The 13,166-nt window shown below is 39.4% G+C and overlaps 1 protein-coding gene across 3 annotated transcripts in view; it reads right to left on the bottom strand.

Moving 5' to 3' along the window:
• PPP1CB (protein phosphatase 1 catalytic subunit beta) overlaps positions 1–13,166 on the bottom strand; it is a 51,048-nt gene that overhangs the window by 4,965 nt on the left and 32,917 nt on the right. For all 3 annotated transcript variants that reach the window (XR_004054193.1, XM_010371179.2, XM_010371180.2), the window contains 2 exons: positions 9,140–9,291; positions 4,218–4,352 (listed from right to left, as the gene is read on the bottom strand). Coding sequence is in view for 2 of the 3 variants with exons in the window: in XM_010371179.2 (XP_010369481.1) it covers positions 4,218–4,352; positions 9,140–9,291 (287 nt within the window). In the remaining variant the exon portion in view is untranslated. The remainder of the gene's footprint in view (positions 1–4,217; positions 4,353–9,139; positions 9,292–13,166) is intronic.

The raw sequence follows: 13,166 nt of genomic DNA, 5'->3' as shown, positions 1-13,166 counted from the left end.
TTCAATTGTACTAACTGATGGAAACCGTATAATACGATAAAGAGAAAGAGGAATGGGAAAGCCCCAATGCATTTTAAGAGAAATATAGTGTGTGTACATCAAAGACATAGAAACAGCCTTTGTAAGAGCAAAGTACTGAAGCTGTTTTACTCAGTGAACAAGAATGATCTGTAGTAGCACACTAAAGCTAAAACTGGCTTCTTTTTAAAATGTAAATGTTGAAACCAAAAGTTGGTTCTTCAAAAGAATAAATAACATAGACTGCTAACTAGATTAAGAAAAGATCCAAATAAGCGCAATCTGAAATGACAAAGTTGACATTACAACCATCCCCACAGACATACAAAATATCTTGAGATTATAAACACCTGTGCACACAAACTAGAAAACCTAGAAGAAATGAATAAATTCATAGAAACACACGACCTCCCAAGACATGAATAAATTCAGAGAAACAACCTCCCAAAAAAATGAATAAATTCATAGAAACACACACAAACTCCCAAGATTGAACCAGGAGGAAATTAAAATCCTGAACAGAACAATAACAAGTTCCAAAATTGAATCAGTAATAAAAAAATCTATAAACCAAAAAAGCCCTGGCCCAGAAAGATTCACAGCTGAATTATATCAGATGTACAAACAGCTAGTACCAAACCTACTGAAACTATTCCAAACAATCGAGGAAGAGGACCTCCTCCCTAACTCAGTCTACAAAGCCAGCATCATTGTAATACCAAAACCCAGTAGAGGTACAGTGAAAAAAGAAAACCTCAGGCCAATATCCCTGATGAATACAGACGCAAAATTGTCAACAAAATACTGAAACCGAATCCAGCAACACATCAAAAAGTTAACTCACCACAATCAAGAAGGGTTTATTCCTGGGGTGCAAGGTTTCAACATATGCAAATCAATGTGATTCACCTCATAAACAAAATTAAAAACACCATATGATCATCTCAATAGATGCAGAAAGGCTTTCAATACAATTCAACATCCTTTCATGTTAAAAACCCTCAACAAGTTAGGCATCGAAAAATTAGAAACATACCTCAAAATAGTAAGAGCCATCTGACAAACCCACAGCCAACATCATACTAAAAAGGGAAACACTGGAAGCATTCCCTTTGAGAACTGGAACAAAAGACAAGGATGACCATATTCACCACTCTCATTCAACAGAGTACTGAAAGTCCCTGCCAGAGTAATCAGGCAAGATAAAGAAATAAAAGGCATCCAAATAAGAAGAGAGGAAGATAAACTATCTTTACTGACGATAATGATTCTATACAAAGAAAACCCCAGACTCTGCCAAAACATGCCTAGAACTGATAAACAACTTTGATAAAGTTTCAGGATACAAAATCAACGTATAAAAACCAGTAGCATTTCTATACACCAAACACATCCAAGCTGACAGCCAAATCAAGAACTGCATTTACAATAGCCACAAAAAGATTACCAAGGAATACAGCTAACCGAGGAGGTGAAAGATCTCTACAACTATAAAGCACTGCTCAAAGAAATCAGATATGATACAAACAAATGGAAAAACATTCCATGCTCATGGATAGAAGAATCAATATTGTTAAAATGTCCATACTGCCGAAAGTAGTTTACAGATTCAATGCTCTTCCTATCAAACTACCAATGTCATTTTTCACAGCATTAGAAAAAAAACTTTTCTAAAATTTGTATAAAATTGAAAAAGAGCCTGAATAGCCAAAGTATCCTAAGCAAAAAGAACAAAGCCAGAAGCATCACACTACCCAACTTCAAGGTATACTATAAGGCTACAGTAACCAAAACAGCATACTGGTACCAAAACAGACATAAACCAATGGAATAGGATGGAGGCAGTCAGAAATAAAGCTGTACTCCTGCAAACATCTGATCTTGAACAAGGTCAACAATAACAAGCAATGGGGAAGAGACTATTTGATAAACAGTGCTAGGATAACTGGCTAGCCATATGCAGAAGACTGAAACTGGACCCCTTTCACCATATACAAAAATTAACTCAAGATGGATTAAAGATTTAAATATAAGACCTCAAACTATAAAAATCCTAGAAGAAAACCTAGGAAATACCATTCTGGACACTGGCCTTGGGAAATAATTTATGACCAAGTCCCCCAAAGCAACTGTGACCAAAACAATGATTGACAAGTGGGACCAAAATAAACTAAAAGGCTTCTGCACAGCAAAATAAATTATCAACAGAATAAACAGACAACCTATAGAATGAGAGAAAATACAAACTATGCATCCAACAAAGGTCTAATATCCAGACTCTATAAGGAACTTAATTCAACAAGCAAAAAAAAATCCCATTAAAAATGGGCAAAGGACAAGAACAGACACTTCTCAAAAAACAAACATGCAGCCAACCAATGTATGAAAAAATGCTATCACTAATCATTAGATAAATGTAAATCAAACCACATGATATTGTCTCACATCAGTCAGAATGGCCATTAATAAAAAGCTAAAAGATAATAGATGTCAGCAAGCTTGCGGAGAAAAAGGAATGTTCAAACATTGCTGGTGGGAGTGTAATTAGTTCAGCCATTGTGGAAAGCAGTGTGTAGATTTCTCAAGGAACTTGAAACAACCACCATTCGACTCAACAATCCCACTACTTTGGGTAGGTACAAAAAAAGACAAGCACTTGTATGTCAGTCACAGCACTATTCACAATAGCAAAGACATGTAATCAACCTAGATGTTCATCAACAGTGAACTGGATAAAGAAAATGTGGTACATATACACTATGGAATACTACATGACCATAAAAAGAAGGAAATCAGGTCCTTTGCAGCAACATGGATGCAGCTGGAGGTCTTTATCCTAAGCCAATTAATGCAGGAAGAGAAAAATCAAATACCACATTTTCTCACTCATAAGCAGGAGCTAAACACTGGGTAAACATGGACATAAAGACGGCAACAATAGACACTGGGTACTACTAGAGTGGAAAGGGTGAGGAGGGGTGTGAAATGAAAAACTCTATGCTCTCTACCTGGGAGATAAGATCATTCATATACCAAACCTCAGCAATATGTAATTTACACATGGAACAAATCTGCACATGCACCCCCTGAACCTAATAGCATATATAAATTACAACAAAAGTGAGCAAAGAACCCCCGTACATGGTATACAATGTGCTTCCTCAAAAACAAACAAAAAACTCTAGATTGTTCTTAATTTAGAATGTTTTTAAGCACAATGTCTTTAAGCACAATCTGTCCAATACTGAAAAAGAAAAATATTAAGTGATAGATTATAATTATGGCCAAAAGCTCTATAATTCAGACCCCAGTAAATTAGCAAAAATGCTGGAAAAAGTTGATGTGACTGTGGCTGACTCTGGATTTGATATCATGTCATGTATCAAAAAAAAAAAAAAAGAATCTGAGCATTATAAAAAAAATAAATGTTCCTATGACATAAATGGGGAGTTTAATATTATTTTGAAAGTTTTTTCCCTTAGGAAACTATTTTCTTTTTTTTTTTGAGGCCAAGTCTTGCTCTGTTGCCCAGGCTGGAGTGCAGTGGTGTGATCTCGGCTCACTGCAACCTCTGCCTCGTGGGTTCACACCATTCTCCTGCCTCAGCCTCCCAAGTAGCTGGGACTACAGGTGTGTGCCACCACGCCCGGCTTATTTTTTTGTATTTTTAGTACAGATGGGGTTTCACAGTGTTAGCCAGGATGGTATTGATCTCCTGACTTCATGATCTGCCCACCTCAGCCTCCCAAAGTGCTGGGATTACAGGCATGAGCCACGGCACCCAGCCAGAGAACTATTTTACTTTATTTTCATCTGAGTTTGTAATTCTCTTTTCCCAGTGTCTGTTCCACCCATTTACTTTGCAAAAGAAAACAAAAGCCTAAACTATTCATTACATTCACATTCTTTTAGTAAGCCACTATTCAACAGGTCATACAGGAATTTTAACAATTTAAACATGTGAATCAAGAATGACTGACGTAACTTAGGTTCCCTAAAATGGTATTTGATATATACCACAAATGCTGGAAACTTTGTGACTGAAAACAGAACTATCTAATGAGTTTTTGAGTGGTAATCACTTCTGAATTAAATAGACTTTCAACACTCACTCAAGGAAAGTTCCCAAATTTAAAAGGAATTCTGATAATAGTTTTTATTAGATTTCTAGTTTTTATATATTTATGTTTACATCATACCTGAAATGAACACATCAAAGTTTCATCCACACTCATCATTCCACCAGCATTATCAAACTCGCCACAGTAATTTGGGGCTGAAAATAAGGTTACCAACTGTCGTTTAGCAAAAAATTCATATCCATCTTCCACCACCTGTTAACGGAAATGTCAGAAGAAAAAACATCTATTGGTAAGTAATTCTGAACCATCTATACTAATTAAGATTAATGTGGCAAAGACTGTGCCCCACCCTACCCTCAAACCACCCTGCTTTGTTTTGGAAGTTGTGATTTTTATTCTAAAACTTTGCTTAGAACATTAAAATTGGTGTGCCTTTTCTATAATGGCAACAATTTAGCTTAATTGGAATAATAAATTCATTAGTCCTGAAGGCTTAAAAATCATGCCATTTGCAAGGCTCCCCACGAAACAAAATATACTAATAAGTATCACGACTACAGGGAGCTGGGACACTAAATACTTTTATTTTTTTTAAGTTTTAATTTTATTTTAATTAATCTACATGTGTTTTGGAGGGACACCAATTACTACTTTGATGAGGGTATTATAATCCAACTACAGAATCCTTCATTAAATGAGCAACAACCAGACAATGGAAGACTTTGCAAAGAGCTTACTTCTTGCTTTGCTTTTAAAATACCTATTATTATTATATGGCTACATACTGAAAACGTTACTGGCTACACACTGAAAATATTGCTAAGTTGAGTTTAATTTACACAGATCATGCTCCTTAAATGCCAAGAGACTGTATTTTTATTTTTATTTTTAATTTTTTGAGATGGAATCTTGCTCTGTCACCCAGGCTGGAATGCAATGGTATGATCTTGGCTCACTGCAACCTCTGCCTCCCAGATTCAAGCCATTCTCCTGCCTCAGCCTCCCAAATAGCTGGGTTTACAGGCACCCACCACCAAGCCTGACGAATTTTCGTATTTTTAGTAGAGATGAGGTTTCGTCACGTTGGCCAGGTTGATTTTGAACTCCTGACCTCAGGTGATCTGCTTGCCTCAGCCTCCCAAACTGCTGGGATTATAGGCATGAGCCACCGCGCCTGGCCTTGATGAGTTAACATTTCTAGAACCAGTTGTCAATTTCTGAGTAATTTAAACAATTTTTCTCTCAGTCTACAAATTTGAGGCATGCAATAATATGTAAATATTTTATGTTTATTTATGGTGGGCAAGATTATTTTAAAATTTATTTTAGAGATCCTTTAATTAGCAAAATTATCCTACACCACTTGCTAACACTAAAAAGCAATTACAAAGGCATTTACTTATTAAAATAACCCCTCCCTCAGTACTAGGAACATGCTTCTGTTGAAATTACCTTATGGTACAATTTAGATGAACCTTTTCTCCTAAGACCATAGCCACATTATCTAATCCCTGTGACTCCTGCTCGACATAGCGCATGGTACCCATGTTTTTAGTTGTTTCTGTGTGTTTTTGTGTGGAGACAGGGTCTCGCTCTGCTGCCTAGGCTGGAGTGCAATGGCACAATCTTCGCTCTCTGCAGTCACGACTTCCTGGGGCTCAAGAGATCTTCCCACCTCAGCCTCCTGAATAGCTGAGGCCACAAGTGTGTAGCACCATGCCTGGCTAATTTTTTTTATATTTATTTATTTATTTATTTATTTATTTATTTATTTAGAGACAGAGTTTCACTCTTGTTGCCCAGGCTGGAGTGCTATCGTGCGATCTCGGCTCACTGCAACCTCCACCTCTTAGGTTCAGGCCATTCTCCTGCCTCAGCCTCCCGAGTAGCTGGGATTACAGGCATGTGCCACCAGGCCCGGCTAATTTTGTATTTTTAGTAGAGATGGGGTTTCTCCATGTTTGTCAGGCTGGCCTTGAACTTCTGACCTCAGGTGATCTACCCGCCTCAGCCTCCCAAAACGCTGGGATTTCAGGTGTGAGCCACTGCGCCCAGCCAATTTTTTGTATTTTTTGTAGAGACAGGGTTTCGTGTTTCACTGTGTTGCCCAGGCTGGTCACGGACTCCGTATTTTCAGTTCTTGGTTTTTTAGTTTGCTTACTTGTTCATTCTTTCAAATTTTCTTTTTTAAAGGCAATATTTGTAGAATGTGAGAGACAATATTTAAAAATAAGCACAATAGGCCGGGCGCGGTGGCTCAAACCTGTAATCCCAGCACTTTGGGAGGCCGAGACGGGCGGATCACGAGGTCAGGAGATCGAGACCATCCTGGCTAATACGGTGAAACCCCGTCTCTACTAAAAAATACGAAAAACTAGCCGGGCGACGAGGCGGGCGCCTGTAGTCCCAGCTACTCGGGAGGCTGAGACAGGAGAATGGCGTGAACCCGGAAGGCGGAGCTTGCAGTGAGCTGAGAGCCGGCCACTGCACTCCAGCCTGGGCGGCAGAGCAAGACTCCGTCTCAAAAAAAAAAAAAAAAAAAAAAAAATAAGCACAATAGGAGGATTTTGGCAGTTTCTGGAAAACAGAAGACCAGCAAGCTAGTGTAATTCAGAAACCTGATTTTTAAAAATCATCATTTATTTCTGAAAAGAGCAGTGAATAAAGATCTATGGCTGAAAAAAATTGATTATCAGGGGTCATTTTAGTTATGAAACTTAGCAATTCTGCCTTGTTATCTAATAAATAGAAGGCATATTTATCAAAATCATAAACACAGTTTTACTGATTTAAAAAACTGTTTGCTGGGCTGGGTGTGGTGGCTCACCCCTGTAATCCCAGCACTTTGGGAGGCCGAGGTGGGCGGATCACGAGGTCAGGAGTTCGAGACCAGCCTGGTCAACATAGTGAAACCCTGTCTCTACTGAAAATACAAAAACTAGCCAGGTGGGGTGGTGTGCGCCTGTAGTCCCAGATACTCAGGAGCTGAGGCAGGAGAATCGCTTGAACCCGGGAGGCGGAGGTTGCAGCGAGCCGAGATGGTGCCGCTGCACTCCAGCCTGGGTGACAATGTGAGACTGTCTCACAAAACACCACCAACAACAACAAAATACTACTTTGCCAAACAACAACAACAAAATACTACTTTGTCAAAAGCAAAGGATGTGGGAACATGACCTCATTTCAACGGAACCACCAAAAAATCCTGCTAAATAAAAGTGGCATGTAATATATAATATGCAAAGAATGAAAAGCCAGTCACTTGTATCACTTAGGATCAAAGAAAGAGCCAGCAGTAGTAAGTGTCATGGGGAGTAAAGCTCCAGAAAAAAAGGGAAGTACTGTGGGACAGCACACACTTAATTAAATATGCTTTTATTAGTTAATTTATTCAACACTATGTGTGCAGGATACAATATGCTACAATGTCAGCAACAGTACAAATCAACAGAGATTCAAATACAAGTCGTAATCCCTTCCTTAGAGAGTATGCAATCTAGTGGTGGAGGACATAAAAGACAACCAAAAACCCTAAACTGTATAAATGTTTTTATAACGAAAAATTTCAAATATACACAAAAGTAGATCAAGAAGACTTGAATTAACTCCCATTAACTCATCAGCCTAATTCAACACTTTTCATGATTTTGCAACATTTGTTTCATTTATCTTCCCCCTCCCCTTTTCTCTCTGCTGATATTATTTTAAAGCAAATCCCAGGCATGTCATTTTACCTCTACACATTTGAGTATGCATTCCTGGAAAAACACAGACATTCTTCTTACATAACAATTAATGATTATGACACAGCTAAAATAATTGATACCGGTCAGGAGCAGTGGCTCACACCTGTAATCCCAGCACTTTGGGAGGCTGAGGTGGGCAGATAACCTGAGGTCAGGAGTTTGACACCGGCCTGACCAGCATAGTGGAACCCTGTCTCTACTAAAAATACAAAAATTAGCCGGGTGTGGTGGCAGGCGCCTGTAGTCTTAGCTAGTTGGGAGGCTAAGGCAGGAGAATCACTTCAACCCGGGAGGCAGAGGTTGCAGTGTGAGTCGAGATCGCGCCATTGCACTCCAGCCTGCATGACAGACTGAGACTCGGCCTCAGACAAAAATAAACAATTAAAAGATTAAATAATTGATACCTATTACCGAGTCTACAATCAAATTTTCTTTTTTGAGACTGGGTTTCACACCCATTGCACGAGCTGGAGTATCTCAAAAAAAAAAAAAAAAAAAAAAAAATCTAAACCATGTCTACAAAGCTTCAAAGCAGCACTGAAAATTGTTAGATTTGCTATATACTACAAAAACACATTCTTTTTTTTTTCTGAGACTGGGTCTGGCTCTTTCACAAGGGCTGGAGAGCAGTGGCATAAACATGGCTCACTGCAGCCTTGATCTCCTAGGCTCAAGCGATCCTCCCACCTCAGCCTCCCATGTAGCTGGGACCACAGGTATGCACCACCACACCCAACTAAATTTTTTATTTTTTTTGTAGAGATGGGATCTCATTTTGTCGCCCAGGCTGGTCTCAAACTCCTGTGCTTAAGCAATCCATCTACCTCAGCTTGACAAAGTGCTGGGATTATAGATGTGAGCCACCACGCCCAGTCCCCAAATATTTCTAAACATTTCCTCTTTTAGTGTGATAAAAGGTTAACAAATCATTAGATTGTTAAGTGTGAGATCCAGGAACTGGCTCTGCCGCCTCTCCTACTGCTTTCCTTGTACAACTCATTTAGCTTTCTTGGATATGTTTCCTCAAAACAAAATGAGAGGACTTATGTGAAGTTAACAAATAATAACTGTTTAAGGGTCCAGGTGTGGTGGCACACACCTACAGTCCCAGCTACTTGTGAGGCTGAGGCATGAGAATTGCTTGAACCCAGGAGGCACAGGTTGCAGTGAGCCGAGATTGCGCCATTGCACTCCAGTCTGGGTGACAGAACAAGACGCTGTCTGCCCTCCCCGTCTGCCCCCAAAAAAAGAAAGAAAAAAAAAGAAAACACTTCAGAGTCTTATATTTCATACCTGATGAGCTCGACAAATCAAATCTAAATCATGACGATTCAGAAATTTACTGACTACATCAGCTCCAAAAGTAAAGGAAACACCACGATCATTTTCTCCCCAGCCTTGAACATCCTTATCTGGATCAGACCATAGCAGATCACAGAGCAAACCTTTAAAGGACAGAAATACAGCAATTAAGAACAAAATTTACAGATTTATAGCACATCTACATCAAATTTCAGTTCCTCTCTGGCCCTCTTACTTTTTACTAAACAATGACAATCACTTGCCCAAGTATTCCAGCCTATGTAACTCATATTTTTGTTAAAGCAACCATACAAATATAATCTTCCATGGCCTCTTAAGGTAGTACTTTCCAACCCTTTCCACATATAGGAAATATGTGTATGGCACTTACAGCACAACAATATATGGAAAACACTGTTCATCTTTTGTGTAGTTTCTCCATATGAATAACCAAAGAAACCAGCGGCATTTCCTCAATAGTTCATCCTTTCCTTACAGTTCCACTGTTTCTGAGCACCAGTCTATTCCGTTAGTCCATTTTATTTATCCCTGAGCCAGTAACAGACTAGAGCTTTTAAGCAAGTCTTTATATTCGGCAGGGCTAGTATCCTCAATTTTTTTTTCTCTCAAGACTGTCTCGGTTACTTTTTGATCTTTTGTTCTTCCACATAAACATTAAAAACAATTTGCCTAATTCCATAAAAAACTCAATTGTGATTTCATTGGAATTGTATTTGATCTATAGATCACTTGAGGGGGGAAAAAAACCATTTTCTACTGAGGCCCTGAGGATTTTTTTTTAAATGTGGAAGAACAAAATCAGATCAGATCCTTGACTTTGGTAATGTCTGGAGCCTTGGAAAAGAGGTCACGGTTAAAAATATTTACCTGAGTATTGTTATCATATTAATGGTAGTGGAAATCTTAAGAGGGACGTCAGACCACCTTGGGAACACAAAGTGAGAAGACCAGTAAATGAATTCTGAGGACCCCAAACATTTAATAGGCAGGCAGATGATGGAGAATATTGAGAAGGAATGATCAAGACAAAGGGCTCAGGAAAGGTATCCTGAAAAGGGAAACAACTGTCCTAAAGTAGGACATGTGCCATGAACAAGGGCAGTAGGACAAAGACCAAAAATGTGCCACTTACAATTAAATCATCAGATCTTAATGCAAGTTTCTTGGTGACTGAGGGTAACAGAGTGGGTAAAAGTCCAACTGTAGTGATATTAAAAGGGTGGATGTTGAGATGATGATAGTGATTTTCTAAGAATTATAGTGGCTAAGAGTGTACATATATATATATATATGTATATATTAAAACGTGTGTATATATATGTGTGTGTACATATATATAAATGTGTGTGTGTATAAATGTGTGTGTGTGTATATATATATATATATTTGAGATGGAGTCTCAGGCTGGAGTGCAGTGGCACAATCTCGGCTCACTGCAAACTCCTCCCCCAGGTTCATGCCATTCTCCTGCCTCAGCCTCCTGAGTAGCTGGGACTACAGGCGCACACCCCACACCCAGCTAATTTTTTGTATTTTTAGTAGAGACAGGGTTTCACTGTGTTAGCCAGGATGGTCTCAATCTCCTAACCTCGTGATCCGCCTGCCTCAGCCTCCCAAAGTGCTGGGATTACAGATGTGCGCCACCGTGCCCGGCCGAGAAGATATTTTTTAAAAAGTCAGTCAGTTTTAAGAATTTTAAAGAATCCATAAACATCACAGTATGGTTTAGGAGGGAAGGGCATCTTCATTTTCAGTTACAGTACATCATATCTTGATAGAGGCATTATAAAACCATTTGTAGAATTAGTGACAATGTACTCAATTTCTATCGTTGATACATCCCAAGCTTCCTGTATGATGTTTTAAGAAATTCACTGGCACACAAAATCCACTGGAACAGTCAGTCTCAATTCGTAAGCCCTTTCTGGTTGAAGCTGACTCTTCAAAAATATACACACATCCAGTGCTTAATAATGCTCTCACACTTTCCAGCCTGTTTCCAGTAGAAAGCTAAGGTATTAACAATCTATAATTTCAGTGTGACAATAAAACTGTATAAAATTTGAATACAGTTTAAGGTTTAGGAAACATGACAATCTCGATGCATTAAAAAAATCAAATAATGGTAGCAACAACAATCTGGAATTCTTTAACCTTAACAGGGTCAAGATAAGAATTTCAGGCCAGGCACGGTGGCTAATGCCTGTAATCCTAGCACTTTGGGAGGCCAAGGTGGGCGGATCACCTGAGGTCAGGAGTTCAAGAGCAGCCTGGCCAACATGGTGAAACCTCATCTCTATTAAAAATACAAAAATTAGTGGGCAGTGACACGTGCCTGTTATTCCAGCTACTCGGGAGGCTGAGGCAAGAGAACTGCTTGAAACCGGGAGGCAGAGGTTGCAGTGAGCTAAGATCGCTGCCACTGCACTGCAGTCTGGGCAACAAGAGTGAAATTCCGTCTCAAAATAAAAAAAAAAAGGGTTTTCAGTCAAGATTCATTGTTTAATGAGCTAGCATTGCAATCAACTAGACTGTTTCAAATAATGTATTAATTTATAAATTAAATTTCTGAATGCTGCAGACACTATCAAAGACTAACATAACCGTTTTCAGCATCTCAAAAACTTCTCATTAAAATATGCTAAAATAAAATATGCTAAAAATAGAAGCCTAGCATATCACACTTGAAATTTACATCTGAACTATAAACAAATTCTGAAGAATGACTAATACATATTTATATTACACCTTATTTTAAAAATAGCACTTTGGGTGTTTTTTGAAAGACAGGGTCTCACTCTGTCACCCAGGCTAGAGTGCAGGAGCACAATCACAGGTCACTGCAGCCTCAACTTCCTGGGCTCAAGTGATCCTCCTGCCTCAGCCTCCTGAGTAGCTGGGGCACCACCACACGTGGCTAATTAAATTTTTTTTTTCTCTCTGTAGAGGTAGGTGTTATGTTGTCCAGGTTGGTCTCGACTCCTGGCCTCAAGTGATCTTCCTGCCTTGGCCTCCCAAAGTGCTGGAATTACAAGCATGAACTAGTGCACAAGGCCTAAAAACAGCGTTTTAAATAAACTACTATTTAAATACTAGTTTCTATCACATTTAGTCAAATGTATTCTATAATTATAATAAAAAACTGTGATAAAATGCATACTTTTAAAAATAATCAACACAAGTCGTGTTATGTAAAAAAGCTCATAACGCAGGCCAGGCGCAGTGGCTCACGCCTGTAATCCCAGCACTTTGGGAGGCCGAGGCGGGTGGATCACGAGGTCAAGAGATCAAGACTATTCTGGCCACAGGGTGAAACCTCGTCTCTACTAAAAATACAAAAAATTAGCCGGGCGCAGTGGTGGGTGCCTGTAGTTCCAGCTACTCGGGAGGCTGAGACGTAAGAATCACTTGAATCCAGGAGGCGAAGCTTGCAGTGAGCTGAGATTGCGCCATTGCCCCCTAGCCTGGTGACAGAGAAAGACTCCGTCTCAAAAAAAATAAATTATAACACAATTTATTACAACATACAGTGTATTACATGGCTACTGACATCAGAGGATCTATACCATTTATAATGGTTGATGTGTAGTTCTGAGTAGCATTTTTTGTGGTGGTTGTTTCATTTTTTTTTTTTTTTTTTTTTTGAGATAGTTTCACTCTGTCGCCCAGGCCGGAGTGCAGTGGTGAGATCTGGGCTCACTGCAACCTCTCGTCTCCCGGGTTCAAGCGATTCTCGTGCCTCAGCCTCTTGAGTAGCTAGGATTAAAGGTACGCACCACCATGCCCAGCTAATTTTTGTTATTTTTAGTAGATATGGGGTTTCGTCTTGTTGGTCAGGCTGGTCTCGAACTCCTGACCTCAAGTGATCCTGCCCACCTCAGCCTCCCAAAGTGCTGGGATTACAGGCGTGAGCGCCACTGCTCCCAGTCTTCCCACAGATTTCCAATGTAATTTTCACAAAACTGACCACAGGTCTCTAGAGCCTTAAGAGCTCTAA

This window comes from Rhinopithecus roxellana, chromosome 17 (assembly GCF_007565055.1).
Source record: "Rhinopithecus roxellana isolate Shanxi Qingling chromosome 17, ASM756505v1, whole genome shotgun sequence".
In the NCBI taxonomy this organism is placed as follows: domain Eukaryota; kingdom Metazoa; phylum Chordata; class Mammalia; order Primates; family Cercopithecidae; genus Rhinopithecus; species Rhinopithecus roxellana.
Note: the sequence above shows the minus strand (reverse complement) of the source record. Positions and strands in the feature narration are given on the sequence as shown.